At 43.0% G+C, this 17,171-nt stretch overlaps 1 protein-coding gene across 3 annotated transcripts in view; it reads right to left on the reverse strand.

Moving 5' to 3' along the window:
• The window catches only part of MTM1 (myotubularin 1), a 97,602-nt gene that overhangs the window by 49,658 nt on the left and 30,773 nt on the right, over nt 1–17,171 (reverse strand). For 2 of the 3 annotated variants that reach the window (XM_006874777.1, XM_006874776.1), the window contains one exon: nt 4,201–4,302. In XM_006874777.1, the coding sequence (XP_006874839.1) occupies nt 4,201–4,302 (102 nt within the window). Of the gene's footprint in view, nt 1–4,200; nt 4,303–11,499; nt 11,611–17,171 lie in introns of all 3 variants that reach the window. The other variant, XM_006874775.1, reaches the window with a different exon arrangement.

Here is a 17,171-nt window from a genome sequence, read left to right on the forward strand (position 1 = left end):
GGAAAAAGTAAAACAAGAAAATAAATGCTGTGTCCTAAACAGAAAATGTTCCCCACAAAATGTTTAAGTCTTACTGGGCTGAAAGGATGCAGAAAGAAACAAGTTAATTACTCAGGGTTGATTCTGTGTTGTCAAACTGCTCAAGTGGTAGGTGAAGTTCAATTTGAAGTTTACCTCCTGACTTGAACACACTGAGTGATGAAAATATTGGTGGGGGCAGACGCCAGCGAGAGCCAAAGGGATGGTCTGGAAGCAAACAGCCCACTCAGAGCTATTCACGGCTGGATTTGGACCCAGGGCTATTAGCCTCCAGCCTCCAGCCTCCAGTTCACGGATCTGCTAGCAAGTTGACGTCCGACTTCACAGGCCAGGGAAAGCACACAACTAGTCGGAGATTGGTTTACCAGTTTCCGAGATATTAGTAGAAGTCAGGTTTTCAGGCAGGACCCTTTGTATTTACTGTAGTCAAGCTTACATTACGCTTCCAGGAAATCCCTTTCTGGAACACTCCCAAGGTCCCCACTGTGGCAGTTTGAAAATTTAACTTTGCCTCCTGTCTCAGAGAAATAATTGTCCCTTCTTCTATCCAGAACTGCCCTATCAACTGGTCTTGGGCACATCCTGACTTCCCCAGGACCCTGCTCTAGAAACCATCCCTCCTTGCTCCTGTATTTCCCCATGCACAAATACAGTCCTCTCAGCCTGGCTACTGCTCCCCTACATGGAGCACCTCTACACGGATCATCCTGCTGAGCATGAGGTCATCAGGAGGCCGGGGCCAACTCAACAGCAGAACTCTGCATGCACCGACACTGTTTTCTGAAATGAACTTGATTTCTAAGCCAATGCACATGTTGGCTTGCATACTGAGGACTGGCATTCCAAAGGCAGTGTCAACTGCTGCTCTGTTTGTGTCTATATCTTGGACTGGTTTGGTTTCTGGTTTCAAACTATTTGCTTTTAAAGGATAACTTTTAGTGGTTCCAACTCCCAGTGATCCTATACACAACACAGTGAAGCCCTGCCTGGTCCTGTGCCATGCTCACAATTGTTATGTTGGAGCCCATGACTGCTGCCACGGGGTCAATCCATCTTGTTGGGAGTCATCTGTTTGTTCTTCTTGCAGTCCATGGTAATTTCAACAATTCTTCGCCAATACTATCATTCAAATGCAACAATTCTCTCCAGTCTTCTGTTCCAACTTTCACATACACATGAGGCAACTGAAAATACCATGGCCTGGGTCTCTTTTAGAGAGGGAGAGTCTAAAATAAGTTTACAAAGACTGCTTTCATAGACTTTACAAATTTGATTTGTTTATTTAACAACATGTGTACCTGGTTATGGAGTCATGGTGGTACAAATGGTTAAGCACTTAACTAATTAAAAGTTTGGTGGTTCAAACACAGTCATTTTGCAGCAAAAAGAGCTGACAATCTGTTTCCATGGAGCTGACAGCCTAGGCAACCCTACGGGGTAGTTCTACTTGGTCTTATAGAGTCATTCATTATCAGTCAGAATCAACTTGGCAGTCACAGGTTGGGTTTTGGTGAATGGTTCTAACAGCCAAAAAGGAACTCCAAGGTCTGGTTTTAGACCAACAACACTCAGAAATTCATGCCATTTGTTTCCATACAGTGCTTTTGTCTTTAATATGTCCTAAAAACTTAAATTAAAAGAGAAAAAAAAAGTTGCTATTCTACAACTCCCATGTACAAGTCATGCTGTAGCCAAAGAGATAAAGGCCACCCTTACCTTGACAAGCTCACAACGTAACAAGGGCCCAGGCAGTTGCTACGCATCATTAGCTATGGCTAACAGAAGGCCCTGGTAAGTTCAACAGCAGACCATGTGAACAGGAGGCTGAACTCCCACTGGGGAATGCAAAGGGCCTGGAAAAGTACTGACGATTCCAGCCTGATGTTGAAGGGTGAGCTTAACCACAGTGCCACCAAGGGAAAGGGAGTAACATGAGAAGATGGCTTCCTTTCACAGAAAAGACAAAGTCAATGGAGACTGGGAAGGAAGAGTCACGACGGTCCAGTAACACAGAAGCCAAGATGGATGGCTTTCAAGAAGAGGGTATAACGATTTTTTAATGCCAGGGAGGGATCAAATGGCATGAAGATTGAAATCAGCCACTATATTTGGCCAGTGAGGGAGGGGTCTGAGCTCCTGGATACTGGAATGGGCTGGAGGAATGAATATTCTTTCCAGAAGATTTGCACTGAGTGAATGGTGGGACAGTAGCTTAAGGCGAAATCTGGTCTAACACCTAATGTTGTTGTTGTCATTAAGTACTGTTGAGTGTTTATTAAGGCCCTGTATAATGTTTCCCAGGAGCAGCTAGTGAGTTTGAACCGCCAACTCTGTGGTTCAAACCTACCTTGCAGTCCAGTACTTATCCTACAGCACCACACCAAGACTCCAACACAGATCACAATTGGGAGGAAACCTAGGCCAGCAAACAGACAGGCAATGCCAGATAATGGGGATGACAGATGGAACAAGATCTTATAGGAGATGTGCTCCTTCAAACCTGCTGTGTGAATTATTCTTGAGTTTCTGATAGTTTAAGGCCAGGTCTGCAAAACCCAAAACAGAACACATTCCCAAGCTGAATCTGCATGAAGTAGACTCCCACTTTCATTCTGCTGTTGGTAAGTGCCATCAAGTTGGTTCCGACTCATAGCGACCCTGTATAGGGTTTCTGAGACTGCCAATCTTTACGGGAGCAGACAGCCTTATCTTTCTCCCATGGAGCAGCTGGTGGGTTCAAGCTGCTGATCTTATGGTTAGCAGCCCAACACCTGACCCACAGAGCCACCAGAGCTCCTTGATGCATTCCCATGAAAGTATTTTTATCCAAATATAGTTCAAATATTTAATAGTTTTTTTTTCAAGTCACATATTTAACCAAAATCTAAGCAAAGGCTGAAAATCAAGTCTAACTACATAATATAATTGCATTTGTTTCCAAGCACTACATTTTAATTTGCAACCAACCGATAAGTCCTTCACAGTCTTCTAGACCTAGCACGGTCTCTGTGTAATTGGCCATCAATCATGAATTTCCTTTGACTGAAACAACTGCTGGGAAATATGGGGAGGGAGAGGCCTTGTTTCATTAGAGAAAAATCTCAGACCTTGATTGCAAAAAAAAAAAAGGGGGGGGGGGAGAAAAACAAAGTAAAAGACAGTTAGTGGAAGAAGAGCCATGAGACAGGGCAGTTCCTCTACTCACTGATCTCTTTCATCACTTTCAGTTGAGCCCACAGTACCATTTGTCCTATGTATTTATCTTAAATCAAGGTGTATGTGTCTGTGTGTATTCACACATTCTTTTCTTGCTCTCTCCTTAGGCAGTGTTTGCCTCCAAGTTTGTTTAATGTCAACCAGAGGAGAAGGAGGTGGCAGGTAAGAGAGGACGATAGAAGCATAGTAAGAGAGGAAGATGCAAGTAAAGCATGACAGATGAAAGAAGGCAAGGCCAAGGCAGAATGAAAAGAAAAATAATTTTAGAAGCATGACTCCTAGAAAGGTTATTTAGTCACATGGTAAAAAATGAATTATAGGAGTGTTCAAACAGAAGGATGAATAGGAAGGCCAAGTTTAACATGCACATACTGAATCACCCAGTGGACGAAGTCATACATTGTAATGAATTAAATGCTTACATCTATGCTGCCAAATACCTACTAGATGCTACCCTAATGGTAGCTGGAATGGCATTCTTTTAAGGGATAAACCCACCCTGGGCTGCTGCTCTCTGCACTACCTACTGCACACAGCCGTATTTTAAAAACATATTTGCCAAGATGGCATTTAGGCTCCGATGATTTGTTCTCATTTCCAACGGAGCCACAAAAGTCTGTCATGTGTCACTCGTCAGCTGCCACCTTGGCAGCACCGGACTCTGGAATGTGCTGGCTAGCTGCATGGACCAACCCACAGCCTGCTTCACTAGCACTTCCATTTGCGAGAGGGCTGGCCCGGACGGAGGGCCCTTGGGGATGGAAGAGGGACACACATGGGCACTGTGGCCTGGTCATATGTGCAGCCCAATTGGCACAGCCCAGCAGTGGAGGTCTAGATCAGTCCTCGTCCACCTCACACAACCGAGTGCGGCCCAGACTACATGAAGACAATCCTGACCCTCAGGTTCCTCCCACGCCCGCTGAGGAGAGCCCCAGAATTTACCAGACTGTGTGACAAGGGAAAGGCGTATCTGGTGAGGATCTCAAACATATCTCTTCTGCTGTGGCCTTCCTGCTTCAACGCAAACCTCAGGTTTCTCATGTCCTATGGGCAAGGGAGAATTTAGGGAATTCAGTCTCCAAATACAGTCACGTGAATTAGCAAAATAAACCTCTTAGTGATCTAATGGAGTAGAACATTCACTTACCTGAAAGGGTAATTAATCTAGTATAGTGAGCAAACCTTGGTTTTTACATGGTGGTGTGGAATGTCCTATTCAGGAACATCTGAAACTATTCCTGTTATAGCTATGAATGTAAAGGGAAAAAAAAAAAAAAAAAACCAAAACAAAACCAAAGCGAGTGGTGCTACAGAGGAGACAGAACCAGAATCCACTCTGGAAGAAGAAAAAGCAAAGCCTGCCTTGCACAGGGTCTAAAGTGTCAATCTGCTTTAAGTGGCTTCTGGGGTGTTTCATTATGAAACGGCATTTTATTCATATGACGTTTAAAAAGAGGAGCTGCTATCACATATAATCTCAAAATTGTCAAACATGTCATTAAAATACAGAAGCAACCTCTCTCTCCCCTCATACTTTAAAGTCTGCTTTTAAAAATTAGAAAACGATTGGTATTTTACAGTCTAATGCAAGTAATCTAGTTCTTAAATGTCTTGTGGTAAACATATAAAAAACAAAACACCTGCCAATTCCGACACGTTTTACATGTGCAATTCAGTGGCACTGTGTTCATCTTGTTGTGCATCCATCCCCATTATCCACATTGCAGAAGCCACAACTCCACCTGCCCCTGGTACCCACGGATAAAGTTTGGTCTTTGTTCCATACAATATTTGCCTTTTTTGTGACCGACTTGAATTGTGTTTTCGCTTGTACCTGGACTTCCTTCTTTCTTCATGGCCGAGTAGAATTCCACGGTACTGATAGACCACATTTGTTTATCTAGTCATCTACTGGTGGACATTTAGTTGCTTCCACCTTTTGTCTATTGTGACCAGTGCTATAATGAACATCCATAAACAATTATCTGAATCCCTGCTTTCAAGTCTTTGGGGGTATTCACCAAGAAGTGCAATTCCTGGATCATATGGTCATTCTATGTTGCACTCTTTGAGGAACCTTCAAATTATTTTTCCACAGTGGCTGTACCATTTTATAAATGGAGTCCTGGTATGGCACTGTAAGATAAACACTAGACCATAAGATTGGTTTGAACCTTAAGGTCAGCAGTTCGAACCCACCAGCTGCTCCTCTGAAACCCTAGACAGGGTTTCTGTGAGACATGGCACACAGCAACAAAAACAATGTGGTTTATGTAGAATTCTGTGACAGTAAAATTCTGTTATTTATATGGTTGCTATTGTTGTTAAGAGCCATTGACTCATAGTGACCTTGTATATGGTTTCCGAGAGCGGCTGATGGGTTTGAACTGCTGACCCTGCAGCTACCAACGGAAAGGAAATACCTATTGCCATCAAGTTTAATGCGGCACCACAGTAAATCTGCCCTGTAGGAAGCAGACTGCCACATCTTTCTCCCACTAAGCTGCTGCTGGATTCGAACCTCAGACCTTTCAGTTAGCAGTTAAGCTATTAAGTACTGAGTCACCAAGGCTTCTGCCAAACAAAGTTCTTCCCACTCTCCCCCAAACCCCACAAAAAAACAAAACCCCACTGGTGCTGAGTCAACTTCTGACTCAGCGACCCTGTAAGACAGAGTAGAACTGCCCTTTAGAGTTTCAAAACTGTAATCCTTATGGAAGCGACTGCCAGGTCCTTCTCCCACAGAGCCACTGGTGGGTTCAAGCTGCTGCCCTTTTGTTTGGCAGCCAAGCGCTTAACCACTGTGTCTCCAGGGCTCCTTCCAAACAAAATAAACAAAAAGCAAAACCAACCTGATTGGCATCGAGTAGATTCTGACTCATAGCGACCCTCTATAGGGTTTCCAAGGCTGTAACTATGGAAACTGCAAAAAAAATGACACCCCCCCATCACTCGCCCAGCGTATTCTACTCAGCTAGCCACACAGAACTCAGACACCAAACTCACAGTTCATGGGGTTTACTAGGGAAGTTAAGGAGCTCTGGTAGCATAGTGGTTACAAGTCGGGCTGCTAACCTCACCGTCAGCAGTTCGAAACTACCAGCCATTCTGTGGCAGCAAGATGAGGCTTTCTGCACCCATTAAGATTTAGAGCCTCAGAAACTCTGTGCAGGGTCACTATGAGTCCGAACTGACTCCATGGCACATAACCACCACCACACCATTAGAGAAGTTGATAGGTTACAATTTAGGGTCAGAATGCTCAGGGCACACCAGTCAGGACAGCCTTTCCTCAGCCATGGCCACAGGCAGGCCTCTCTCTGCCCTGACAATGTTACCAAGTTCCTGGAGGGCTGCTGACACTGTCTCAGTCTGAAGGCACTTGGCTCTAGCTCCTAATTAAGTGTCTGGAGGCACCCCACTCTGCAAGCAAACGTCATACCCAGAGTCACTCAGCTTTACTGCTCTGTTCTGCGTCCTGTCCCTGGGGTGAGGAGGGTCAATGCTCAGGGATCTTTCAGTCCAAAGGATATGCTCTGCTCCTGATTCTTCATCTTTGAGGGTAATGAGATCCCACCTCCTACTTCCGAGATGGCTCATTTTAAACCTATGTTAGAATTCCAAAGGAGCCCTGGTGGGTTAGTGGGTTATACAGTTGGCTGCCAATTGCAAGGTCAGCAGTTCAAATTCACCAGCTGCTCCTTGGGAGAAATGAGAGGGAGGGTTTCTGGGCCTATAAAGATTTACAGCCTCAGAAACCTGATCTAGAGTCACTATGAGAGCCAGAACCAACTGGATCGCATACAGCAGCAGCAGATCACCAAATCTTAACAATCACAACTAAGTCTATTAACAATCACAACTAAATTATATCACTGGATCAGGCCCATCATGAAAAAGTTGGCCCTCTCCAGAGACTGATCCCTCCTGATAATATGCCTGAAGTGTGAGAGACAAATTCCCCCTATACTGGTTTCTAAGGAGCACTCTGGCTGTACTTCTTCCAGCACAGATTTGTTTGTTCTTCTAGCAGTCCCAAACCAAACAGCCTCCCTTAGATGTTGATTCGTTATCTAACGTCGTATTTTCCAGGCTGGCGTTGTTAGGTTGTCTCTTTTAGAGACAATCATGGTGCTGCGGCTAACAGGTGGTGGAATGTTAGAAGGTGTCCTCCTCTGCAGTGCACTTTCTGTTCAGAAAAGCCAACAGTGTGCTGGATCCTGGAGACGCAGCAAGAGCAAAGCAGACTGTCCTCTTGGCTATTACAGTCTCAATAGCTTTCAAAGTGCTTTCTCGCTTATTATTTCCCGCATACTCTTCTCCTTGTTGTTATGCGCTACCAAGTTGGTTCCGACTCACAGCAACCCTGTTTAGTGGTTCAAACTGCCTTTATGGACGAGTGCTTATCCTACAGCAGAGCTTGTTGTTGTTGTTGTTGCGTGCTATCAAGTCGGTTCTGACCCATAGCGGGCATATATAGGGTTTCCAAGGAGTGGCTGGTGAGTATGGACCTGCAAGTCTTGTTGTATACAGGCCATTCAAAAATGCAAACAGTAGGAAATGCGTATAAATAACTAGATTCTAACTTCTCTAATAAGCAACCAAGACTGATTGCTCTGGATGTAGATGGCATCTACTTGTCCTTCTCAGATCTGTGCTTCTGCGTTTTCTGTTTTCAAAGCCAACAACTATACACTCTTTTAAAAAAAAAGTAGTTGATCAAAATTTCCTTGCAGTAACCTGAGATATTCGTTGTTGGTCCATGATGCAAACTAAAAGTTAAATAGAAGAACTACGCTGTCCCAATGAGATGCCTTACTTTGAGAGGCAGGGTTGGCAACCAGTTGTATGTCCAGTACTTGGTTAGCCAAAGACCCTCAGGGATCAGGGGCTTCCCAGGAACTTCCTTGGCCAGAAATTAGACCATTTCTCGATACCTATTTATTCTATCAGTAATTCAATGTGCCGAAGTGCAAATAATTCAAGGAACTGCCCTCTGCCATCCAATTCAGCTCTAATTAAACGGCGAAGGAATTATGATTCCATCTTTCCAACAAGAAAATTAAAGTGCAAAAGGCAAATAACCCACAGACAACAAATAACCAAATCTTTACCAGAAACAGAAGCACATACTGAGCAGTTAATTCCACCTGGGACCTCTGAATTTGAATCGTCAGGGTCTGGGAAAGAACCTTGTGGCATAATAGCCTCCCACTTAGATCCTCAGCCTATTCAACTACTGGGTCACATGGCAATGATGCTATATAATCAGAGCTGAAGAAAACACACCCCATTACGATGTTTCTGAAGGGCTGATTTATTGAGGCATCATTTCCATGACGCATTTCTAAAGAAAAGACAAATCCCTTCTGGCTTCAAATACAGTGCTGTCTTTCAACATACTAAATGGACTGGGGAGAAGAAGAGAGAAGGCTTGTAGGGGCATGGTTTTCCTTTGTTTTGTTTTGTTTATAAGACTCCAAGTCGTCAACAGGGTCTGGAATGGGACCTGCAGGAAGAATTCACAACTTTCAAGTCATTCTTGTATGTAATTCACCTGCACCACTGTGGCTGGACAATGTCCAATAGTGATGTACAGCCACTGTGGGAAAGGTGCTCCCGGCAAGCAGAAATCTCCATGTGCAAAGTGGGTAGAAAAGCTGTGTAGGAGCTGGAACTCTGCTTGGGGAGAGCGGTGCAGTTATACAGTGGTTACTGACAGCAGGCAAATGTTGACCTGTGAGACACGCGATGCTGGGTCTTTCATTCTACATACCAGAACCCATCTCAACCAACTTCTACTGCACAATGGGATCTGATTCTTTAGACACAGGTGCTGCCTGGGAGATAATGGAATTAAATTACATTAGATATTCATTCTTCCAGGCCATCTCTTTGGGCTCAATCAAATTCCAAGAAGTATGCATATGTAACACTTGAGAGTAGCAACGACTGTGAGGGTGGTACAGAACCAGGCAGTGTTTTGTTCTGTTGTACACAGGGTTGCTATGAGTTGGAACTGATTTGACGGTTACGAAACACTTGAGGTTCATGCCCTGTGCATTGTTCCTAATCCTTTAATCAAAGTAGTTAAAGCGTAGGAATGTGTTGCACCTTACTATTTTTGAGGGAATTCAAGTTTTTCCTATTGATAAGGTAGCAAACAGATGAAAGAAAACAAATAACAACAAAAAACCCTGCAATGAGAAAATGACTTTGGAATGATCGAAATAGTATTCTCACTCTCTTTGAAGACTTTACTATAACACTCTACTCCCATGGACCCTATTAGGCAAAATTCAAAAACTTTCCTTAAAAAAATTCCCTAGTTTATAGCAATGGAAATTTGGCAATGGATATTGCTGATGATTGCACAACATGACAAATGTAATTGAAGTCCCTAAATTGTACACGATAAAAGGTTCAATTGGCAAGCGTTATATTATGTATGTTTTTACAACAATAAGACATAATTTTGAAAAGTTAATCCCCAAATATCTGGACCCCTCAAAGGGTAAACAGTAACTGGGATTGTAGATAAGAAGTGTTAACATTAAAATAGAAACAAACAAACAAAACAAAGGTGGAAGTGATGGAGAATTTCAGTTCAAAATTAATAGTAAGATAACCCTTTGGTCTCTCAAAGAATGCAGTGGGTCTTGTTCTCTTATCAACTGCAGATATAAACATCCAACTGTGGTCAGAATCCAAACATACTTATGATGGTTTTACCAAAATCGCAAGTTCATGAGATGAGGAAAGGAGACTTGGGTTCTAATTTGGACTCTCCCACTGACTCCCTGGGCAAATCTTGGTAAGTCATCTCACTTAGGACAGGCCAGGAAGAATTCAGACTGTTCTGGGCCAGCAAACTTCAGCCCACGTCAGGTTTTCAATGGCCCTCCAGCTAAGAATGCTTTTTACACTTTCAAAGGGTTGGGGTTAGGGGGAACCTCATGAAGAAAAGTATGTGACAGAGATCCTATATGGCCCCCAAAGCCTAACATAGTTCTTATCTGGCCCGTTACAGAACATCTGCCAACCCCTGGATTAGATCGATGGTTCACCTGAAATGCTTTAGAGTCCCAACCTTCAGAGAGTACTATCTCCCTAAAATCGAAAGTTTACAGAGTTTCCCAGGTTATGCTGATGCATATCTAGGCTTGACAAGGACTGGAACAGATGCCCCCTCCGAGCTGCTCCCAGTTAGTCTCAGGCTCCAGCATTAGTCTGCAGATGGAAGTCTCTAGATGCCTAATACCTAGCGGTTGGCAGGCTTTCTTGCCAGAGGACTTGTTCTGTTGTTTACAAAATGATTGTCTCTCAGTTTAGATCTCAAGTTTGACATTTCTTGTGTGATCCTAGCCAAATTACCTAATTCTCCTGATCTTCAGGCTCCCTACCTATAAACTGGGGATGCCACCAGCCACCTCCATCTGGTGTTTGGACTGACACAGATGCTGAAGAAAGCTGCTGTTATTGTAACTGATTACATTTTGTTATCAGCAGGTCTCTGCCTCTCATCATTCCGAAACAAAGTTAGGCCACTACTGCTTTTAAAGATGATCTAAGCCAAAGTTGATCTAAGCCAAAGATGATCTAAGCCAAAGGAGCTCTGGTAGCATAGTGGCTACGAATTGGGCTGCGAACCTGAAGGTCAGCAGTTCGAAACTACCAGCAGCTCCGCGGGCGAAAGATGAGGCTTTCTACTCCCGTAAAGATTTACACCCTCGGAAACCTTGTACAGGGTCGCTATGGGTCGGCACTGACTCGACGGCACTTCACAACAACAACAAGCCAAAGTTACAAAGATTGGTAAAGCTGAGGATATGAGCTGCTCACAAAGGGAAAAGGCTCTTGAATTCCTCCTGCCGTTCACAGAGTGAAGGTGTCAAGCTGGTCATCCATCCTTATCCAGGGACACCAGGAGCAGACTTCAGAAAGGACCAATATGTTGAAAAATCTTTTCTTGATAAGGTTTCTTCCTTCTCAGTCAAGCTCATCAACTGCCCTTGAGCCATCAGTCAGTGAGAGCAGCAGATCATATTAGGAGACCTAGCTCCCGGAGCCATTTTGGGAAGTTCAGCTACGAGGCTTTGAAGAGCCATTTCTAGGAGCAATCTTAGATAAGTCAAGGACTTGGATTTTTTTTTTTTTCTTTTAAAACCCATATTTATTTTCTATACTCATTCAACACTCATGTGTCTTTTTCTTTGCATAAGAAAGAATTGAATCTCTTACTTTACAAGTAATATCTAGACCATAGGAATTTTCTCCTCTACTTGTAGCGCCTCCCATTTTCTCAATTCTTGAGATCACACCCAGAGGAACATCAAGTATTAGAGCAGACTCCTGTAATGGACAAAAAGACAAAGTCAGTATTTCTTGGTAGGATAGAAGTAAAACATTAAAAACCACCACCACCACTGTATGCTTTCAGGGAAATTTTTCCCTTGGCCCTTTCACCTATTTGTGAACATACATGATCAAAATCACACACGAAAGAGCAAGCATTACAAGAGTCTCAATGTTTTCCCCAACATGGCCTATTCCTTCCTTCCTTCAGACTAAACACAAAACTTTTAGCTCTGCAATTCCAGGGCCCCCATGATGTTGGGTCTCTGCAGACGTCTCTCCCACAGCTTCTGTACACCAGCCACAGTGAACCCCTTCACCAGTCTTTGAATGTTTCAGGTCCATGTGCTCTGCTCAAAGCGTTCACTTTGCTGGGATGATCTATAGTCCCAATTACCAACATTCTTCCCATCGTTTAGGTTCTGGTTCAGCAGGCATCACCTTTGAAGTCCCACAACTTGACATGTTTCATTCTCTCTTGTTACCATGCCTTTCATGTCTGTATCTGCCTCCACCCCGCCACCCCCACCTACAAACCCACATGTGGAAGGAGCGCTTGTCTGAGTCATCGTTGCCCAGACCACATGGACCTTCCCACATAGCAATCCTTCTCAATGTGGGATGCAACTGGTCCGGTGAGTGCTGATAGGATGGAGTCATGTTACAGAGTGATACAGCAATCATCACAACAAGCTTATCACAGCAACTGCCACACACAGAAGCCCTCCTCTGGGCCTGAGCCTGCAATAGCAAGGGGCTTTGAATGCACCGTCTCATTTTATCCTCACAATCATTCCAGGACACAGACAAAGCCCTGTTCTAAAGTGTGGCAACCAAAGTTGTAACACTTTCCAATAACTGGCCTACTGACCCGGGGCAGGGCTGAGACTCAAGCCAAGATCTGGGGACACACATCTAAAGAGCCATAATTAGCCCACTAATGTGACTCCTAAGAAATTACCTTGGGACTATCGTTCATCAAGAGGAGAAAAGGGATAGGCATAAAGATGACCAATGGAGCCAGGCGTGGACACTGGAGTGGAGAAAAACATAGCTAGCCAACAAAATAGACCAGCATGCAGCTATTCCAATAATTATGGTACATGGAAAAATTTGTTTGAGTGGAGAAAAGCAGCGACCAAAGTACACTGTGACTATAATAATATAAAATATACACTCATATGAACAAAGAGGGGAAGGGTTAAACAAAACTACTATCCATCAAAATGTAGATTTCAGCAATGAAGAAAACAAAAGTATCCCTTGAATTCCTGTTCTTTAAAAATGTCCTTTTGAGAGAATACAAAGAAACTCAACAGTTTTTCTCTTACTTTAAATTCTTCTCAAAACATGACATAAGAACTAAGAATTTCTTCATAACATATAAATATAGCTCACAGGTTGTCTGGAAATTCACAAAGCCTAGGATTTGACTGAAACACAAGATCAAATATGGATAGACACAGCAATCAAGATGAGTTTTAAGGGCATCACACTTAAGTTCAAAAGCCAATCTCCAAAGATCCCATACTGTATGACTGCCTTAATCTAACCTTCTTTAAAGGATACACTACAAACGAAAGACAGAGCAGTGTTTGCCAGGGGCTGCTGGGAGGGACAGTGTGGACATAAGGGGACATCACAAGGGAGTTCTCTTGAGGTGACAGATTGTTGGTGATGGTTATGCAAATCTATACATGGAATCAAATGCGAAAAAATTATACACAAAGAGGTGGAATTAAGTGCATGCAGAAACTGGAGAGATCTAAATAATGTCTGCAGTTGAATTGCCAATCGGTGTCTGGGTTTTGATAAAACAATACAGTTATCAGGGGGGCTGGGTCAGGAGCCCTGGTGGCAAAGTGGTTAAAACCGTTGACTGCTAACTAAAAAGTCAGTGGTTCAAACCTATCATTCACTCCATGGGGAAAAGATAAGGAAGTCTGCTTCTGTAAAGATTTCAAGCCTTGGAACCCCAGTGGAACAGCTCACTCTACCCTATAGGGTGATGCTGAGTTGGAATCAACTCAATGGCACAATGAGTTATAGAAAATAGTCACATGGGACCACTGCTATTTCTGCAAGTTCTTATGAATTCATAACTATTTCAAATTTAAAACTTTAAGTATAAGAATATGGTTATTATGGTATTGCAAAAAGAGCACAAGTACTCGAGATGGATAAAACTGGTTGAACTCTGACTTTTGACACATTTGCTGAATGTCTCTGGCAAGTTGTTTCATCTCGCTGCCTCAGTTACCAGTAAAGTACGGAGGAATAAAGATAATGAATCTATAGGACCTGGCATGGTACCTGGAATATGGCAGCAGAAAACAATGAAACCTGTTATTATGGCAATGAATATTTTAGTACTTGGAAGACCTAGTTCATAGGAAATGCAGCAGGCGAGTATGGCCTAGCAAACATCCGACAGGACGTTTTCTTGGTCCCTATAAAGCAAAGCCCCACTCATCTGTCAGTTTGTCATGGTGCTGTGATGCTGGGGATTTTAAATGCCATCAGGGTCCCCAATGGTGGACAGGTTTCAGCGGTGCTTCAGACTAAGACACACTAGAAAGGAAGAGAGGGGACTGCCGTATAAACAGCAGAACACTGTCATATAGAGAGGCAGAAAATGAGCCCCTCAAGTTGGAAGGTACTCAGGATATGACTGAGGAAGAGCTGCCTCCTCAAGGCAGAGTTCACCACAATGTGTATGGAGCAAAGCTTCTGAGACCTTCATTTGGTAAGGGGACACAACTCAAAATGAGGAGAAACAGCTGTAAACACCTAGTAATACTCAGAAAATGGAATGTCTGAAGTATGAATCTAGGAAAATTGGAAGTTGTAAAAAAAATGAAATTGAATGCATAAAGATAGAAATCCTAGGCAATAGTGAGCTGAAATCAACTGGTACTGGAAAATTGAAATTAGACAATCATATGGTTTACTAGTTGCTGGAAAAGGCTATCATGTTTGGTAAAATGGAGGGTCAGAGAAAAAGAGGAAGACCCCCAACGACATGGATTGGCCAGGTGGCAGTATTGATGGACTCAAGTGTGGCAACAATAATGAGGTTGTCCCAGGATCGGACAGTGTTTTGTTCTGCTGTGCATGGGGTCACTATGAGTCGGGGCCGACTCGATGCCACCTAACAACAACAGTGGTTTACAATGCTGGGAATGCCAAACTGAAGCAAAATGGAGTTTTATTCATCGTCAAAAGCAGGATTTCAAGATCTACCTTGAAGTATAATGCTGTTTGTGATAAGAAAATGTCCATATGCCCAAAATGTAAGACCAGTGTGGCACTTTAGGATAAGCACTGGACTTCTAACCGCTAAGTTGGCAGTTCAAACTCATCAGCCACTCCTCAGAAACCCTATACAGGGCCACTATGAGTCATAACCGACTCCATGGCACACCTACTTCTTCAGTCTGAAATTGATCAGCATGCTATGAAGGTTCATTGATAATTACTGGTGATTAGAATGGGAAGTTGGAAACAAAGAGGAAGGAATAGTAGTTGGAAAATATGGACTTGGTGATAGAAATGGTGCTGGAAATCTCATGATAGAATTGTGCAAGACCAAAACTTGGAAAGTCCTGGTATGACGCTGATGGAGAAGGGCTGGACTGCTAACCATAAGACTGGCAGTTCAAACTCACCAACTACTTCTCAAAAACCTTATGGGCAACGCTGTGAGTTGGCACTTAACAACAACAACTTATTTATTGCAAGTACCTTTTTTTTTTTTTTTTTTTTTAACAACATAAATGACAATTACACACATGGACCTCACCAGATGGAATTCACAGGAATTAAATTGACTATATATTGTGAAAAGAGACAATGGAGAATCTCAACATTATCAGTGAAAACAAGGCCACGGGCCAGCTGTGGAAGACAATCAATTGCTCAGATGCAAGTTCAGACTGAAGCTGAAGAAAATTAAATTGCTCAAAATCAAAGATGTTAATTTGAGAAAATGTACAGTATTTTCAATTGCCTCATATGCATTTGAAAGTTGGACAACGAATAGGGAAGACCAGAGAAGAATCAATAAATTTAAATTATGGTGCTGGAGAATAATGAAAGTATCATGGACTGCCAGAAGAACAAACAAATCTGTGTTGGAAAAGTATAGCCAGAGAGCTCCTTAGAAGGCAGAAGGGCCAGACTTTGGACATATTATCAGGAGGGACACTGAGGAGAAAGAGGCAGGTCCTGGTCAACAGGGCACACAGCTGAACGAGGCTAATTGCTATGTTCTCCACGAATGATAGGTTGGTTCATGATCAGCGCGCTTAGCAGGCTAAACTGACAGATCCAGGAATAGGAAAATTTGCTTAACTCTCTGGAAACCCGAGTCTTTACTGTTGTTCTATCATTAAATATTAAAGGATTCTCAAAGGTCTATTCCAACTAAAATCCTATGCCACTGAACCTCTCAATACCTGTAGGACAAAAGTAGAACTGCCTAGAGTATCTCCCACAATGTAAATCTTTACAGGAACAGACTGCCACACCTTTCTTCCAGAGAGCAGCTGGTGGACTCAAACCCCCAACTTTTCTGGTAGCAGTCATGTGCTTTACCCATTGTATGTGCTGCATTTAGTTTATCCATTCGTCTGTGATAGACACTGGGGTTGAGCATACCTTTTGGCGATGGTGAGTAATGCTGTAATGAAATTTTATTCAGCCATAAAGAGAAAGAGGAGGGTGAGGACAGAAGCCTGGAAGACAATCTATTTAAGAAGAAATATAAAATGAACTATCTGCCAAGAGGTCAAAAGGCAGAAGTGGAAGAAGAAGCAAATGACAAACAAGGAAAGGGTGATCAACACATTCAAACACTACAGAGACATGACACACTTGAGAACCCAACTACAGTCACTGATGAAAGAGTAGTTTCAATAGGGAACAGAAGCCAGGCCACAAGAAGTGAAGGAGGCAAGAGTCCGGAAGGGGAAGCAGTATGTGTAGACTAAGTTTTACAGAAGTTTGGCGAGAAGGGGAGGAAAGGTGATAGGGGTAGCAGGGATGCAAGAAGGTGTTTTTAGAACAAAGAGACTTGAGTAGATCTGAAGAGTTGGGGGCCAAAAAAAAAAGGAAAATATGCTACAGAGAATGGCTGGTAGGGCACTGAGGTTTTGGTGAAAAGTAAAAGGATAAAGAATAAAAGTTCAAGTAGAGAGACTTACTTAAGAAAAGTGACATTTAGTTTCTTCCTTTCAGATAGGAGGGAAGGAGAAGACAAGGGGTGAAGACAGACTGATGGAGGTCATGAGACAGGAACTCCCGCTCAGCGATAATGAATTTTAACTATCAACGGAGCAAGAGTCAAGGTCAGTTAGAGTGTGGAAGGTTTTGTCGACAGAAGATAAAATGAAAAGTCAATCTGAGATTTTATGAATGCACTAGAATGTTTTAGTATTACAGCCTGTTTAGCATTATTTCACCTCCTTTTAAATGAAAAGAGGCATGGAGTCCACTGAACAGAATGACTACGAAAAGTCTTGAAAAGTTTCCCATGCATCCATGCATCTCCCACACAC

Source organism: Chrysochloris asiatica, unplaced genomic scaffold (assembly GCF_000296735.1).
Source record: "Chrysochloris asiatica unplaced genomic scaffold, ChrAsi1.0 scaffold00301, whole genome shotgun sequence".
In the NCBI taxonomy this organism is placed as follows: Eukaryota; Metazoa; Chordata; class Mammalia; order Afrosoricida; family Chrysochloridae; genus Chrysochloris; species Chrysochloris asiatica.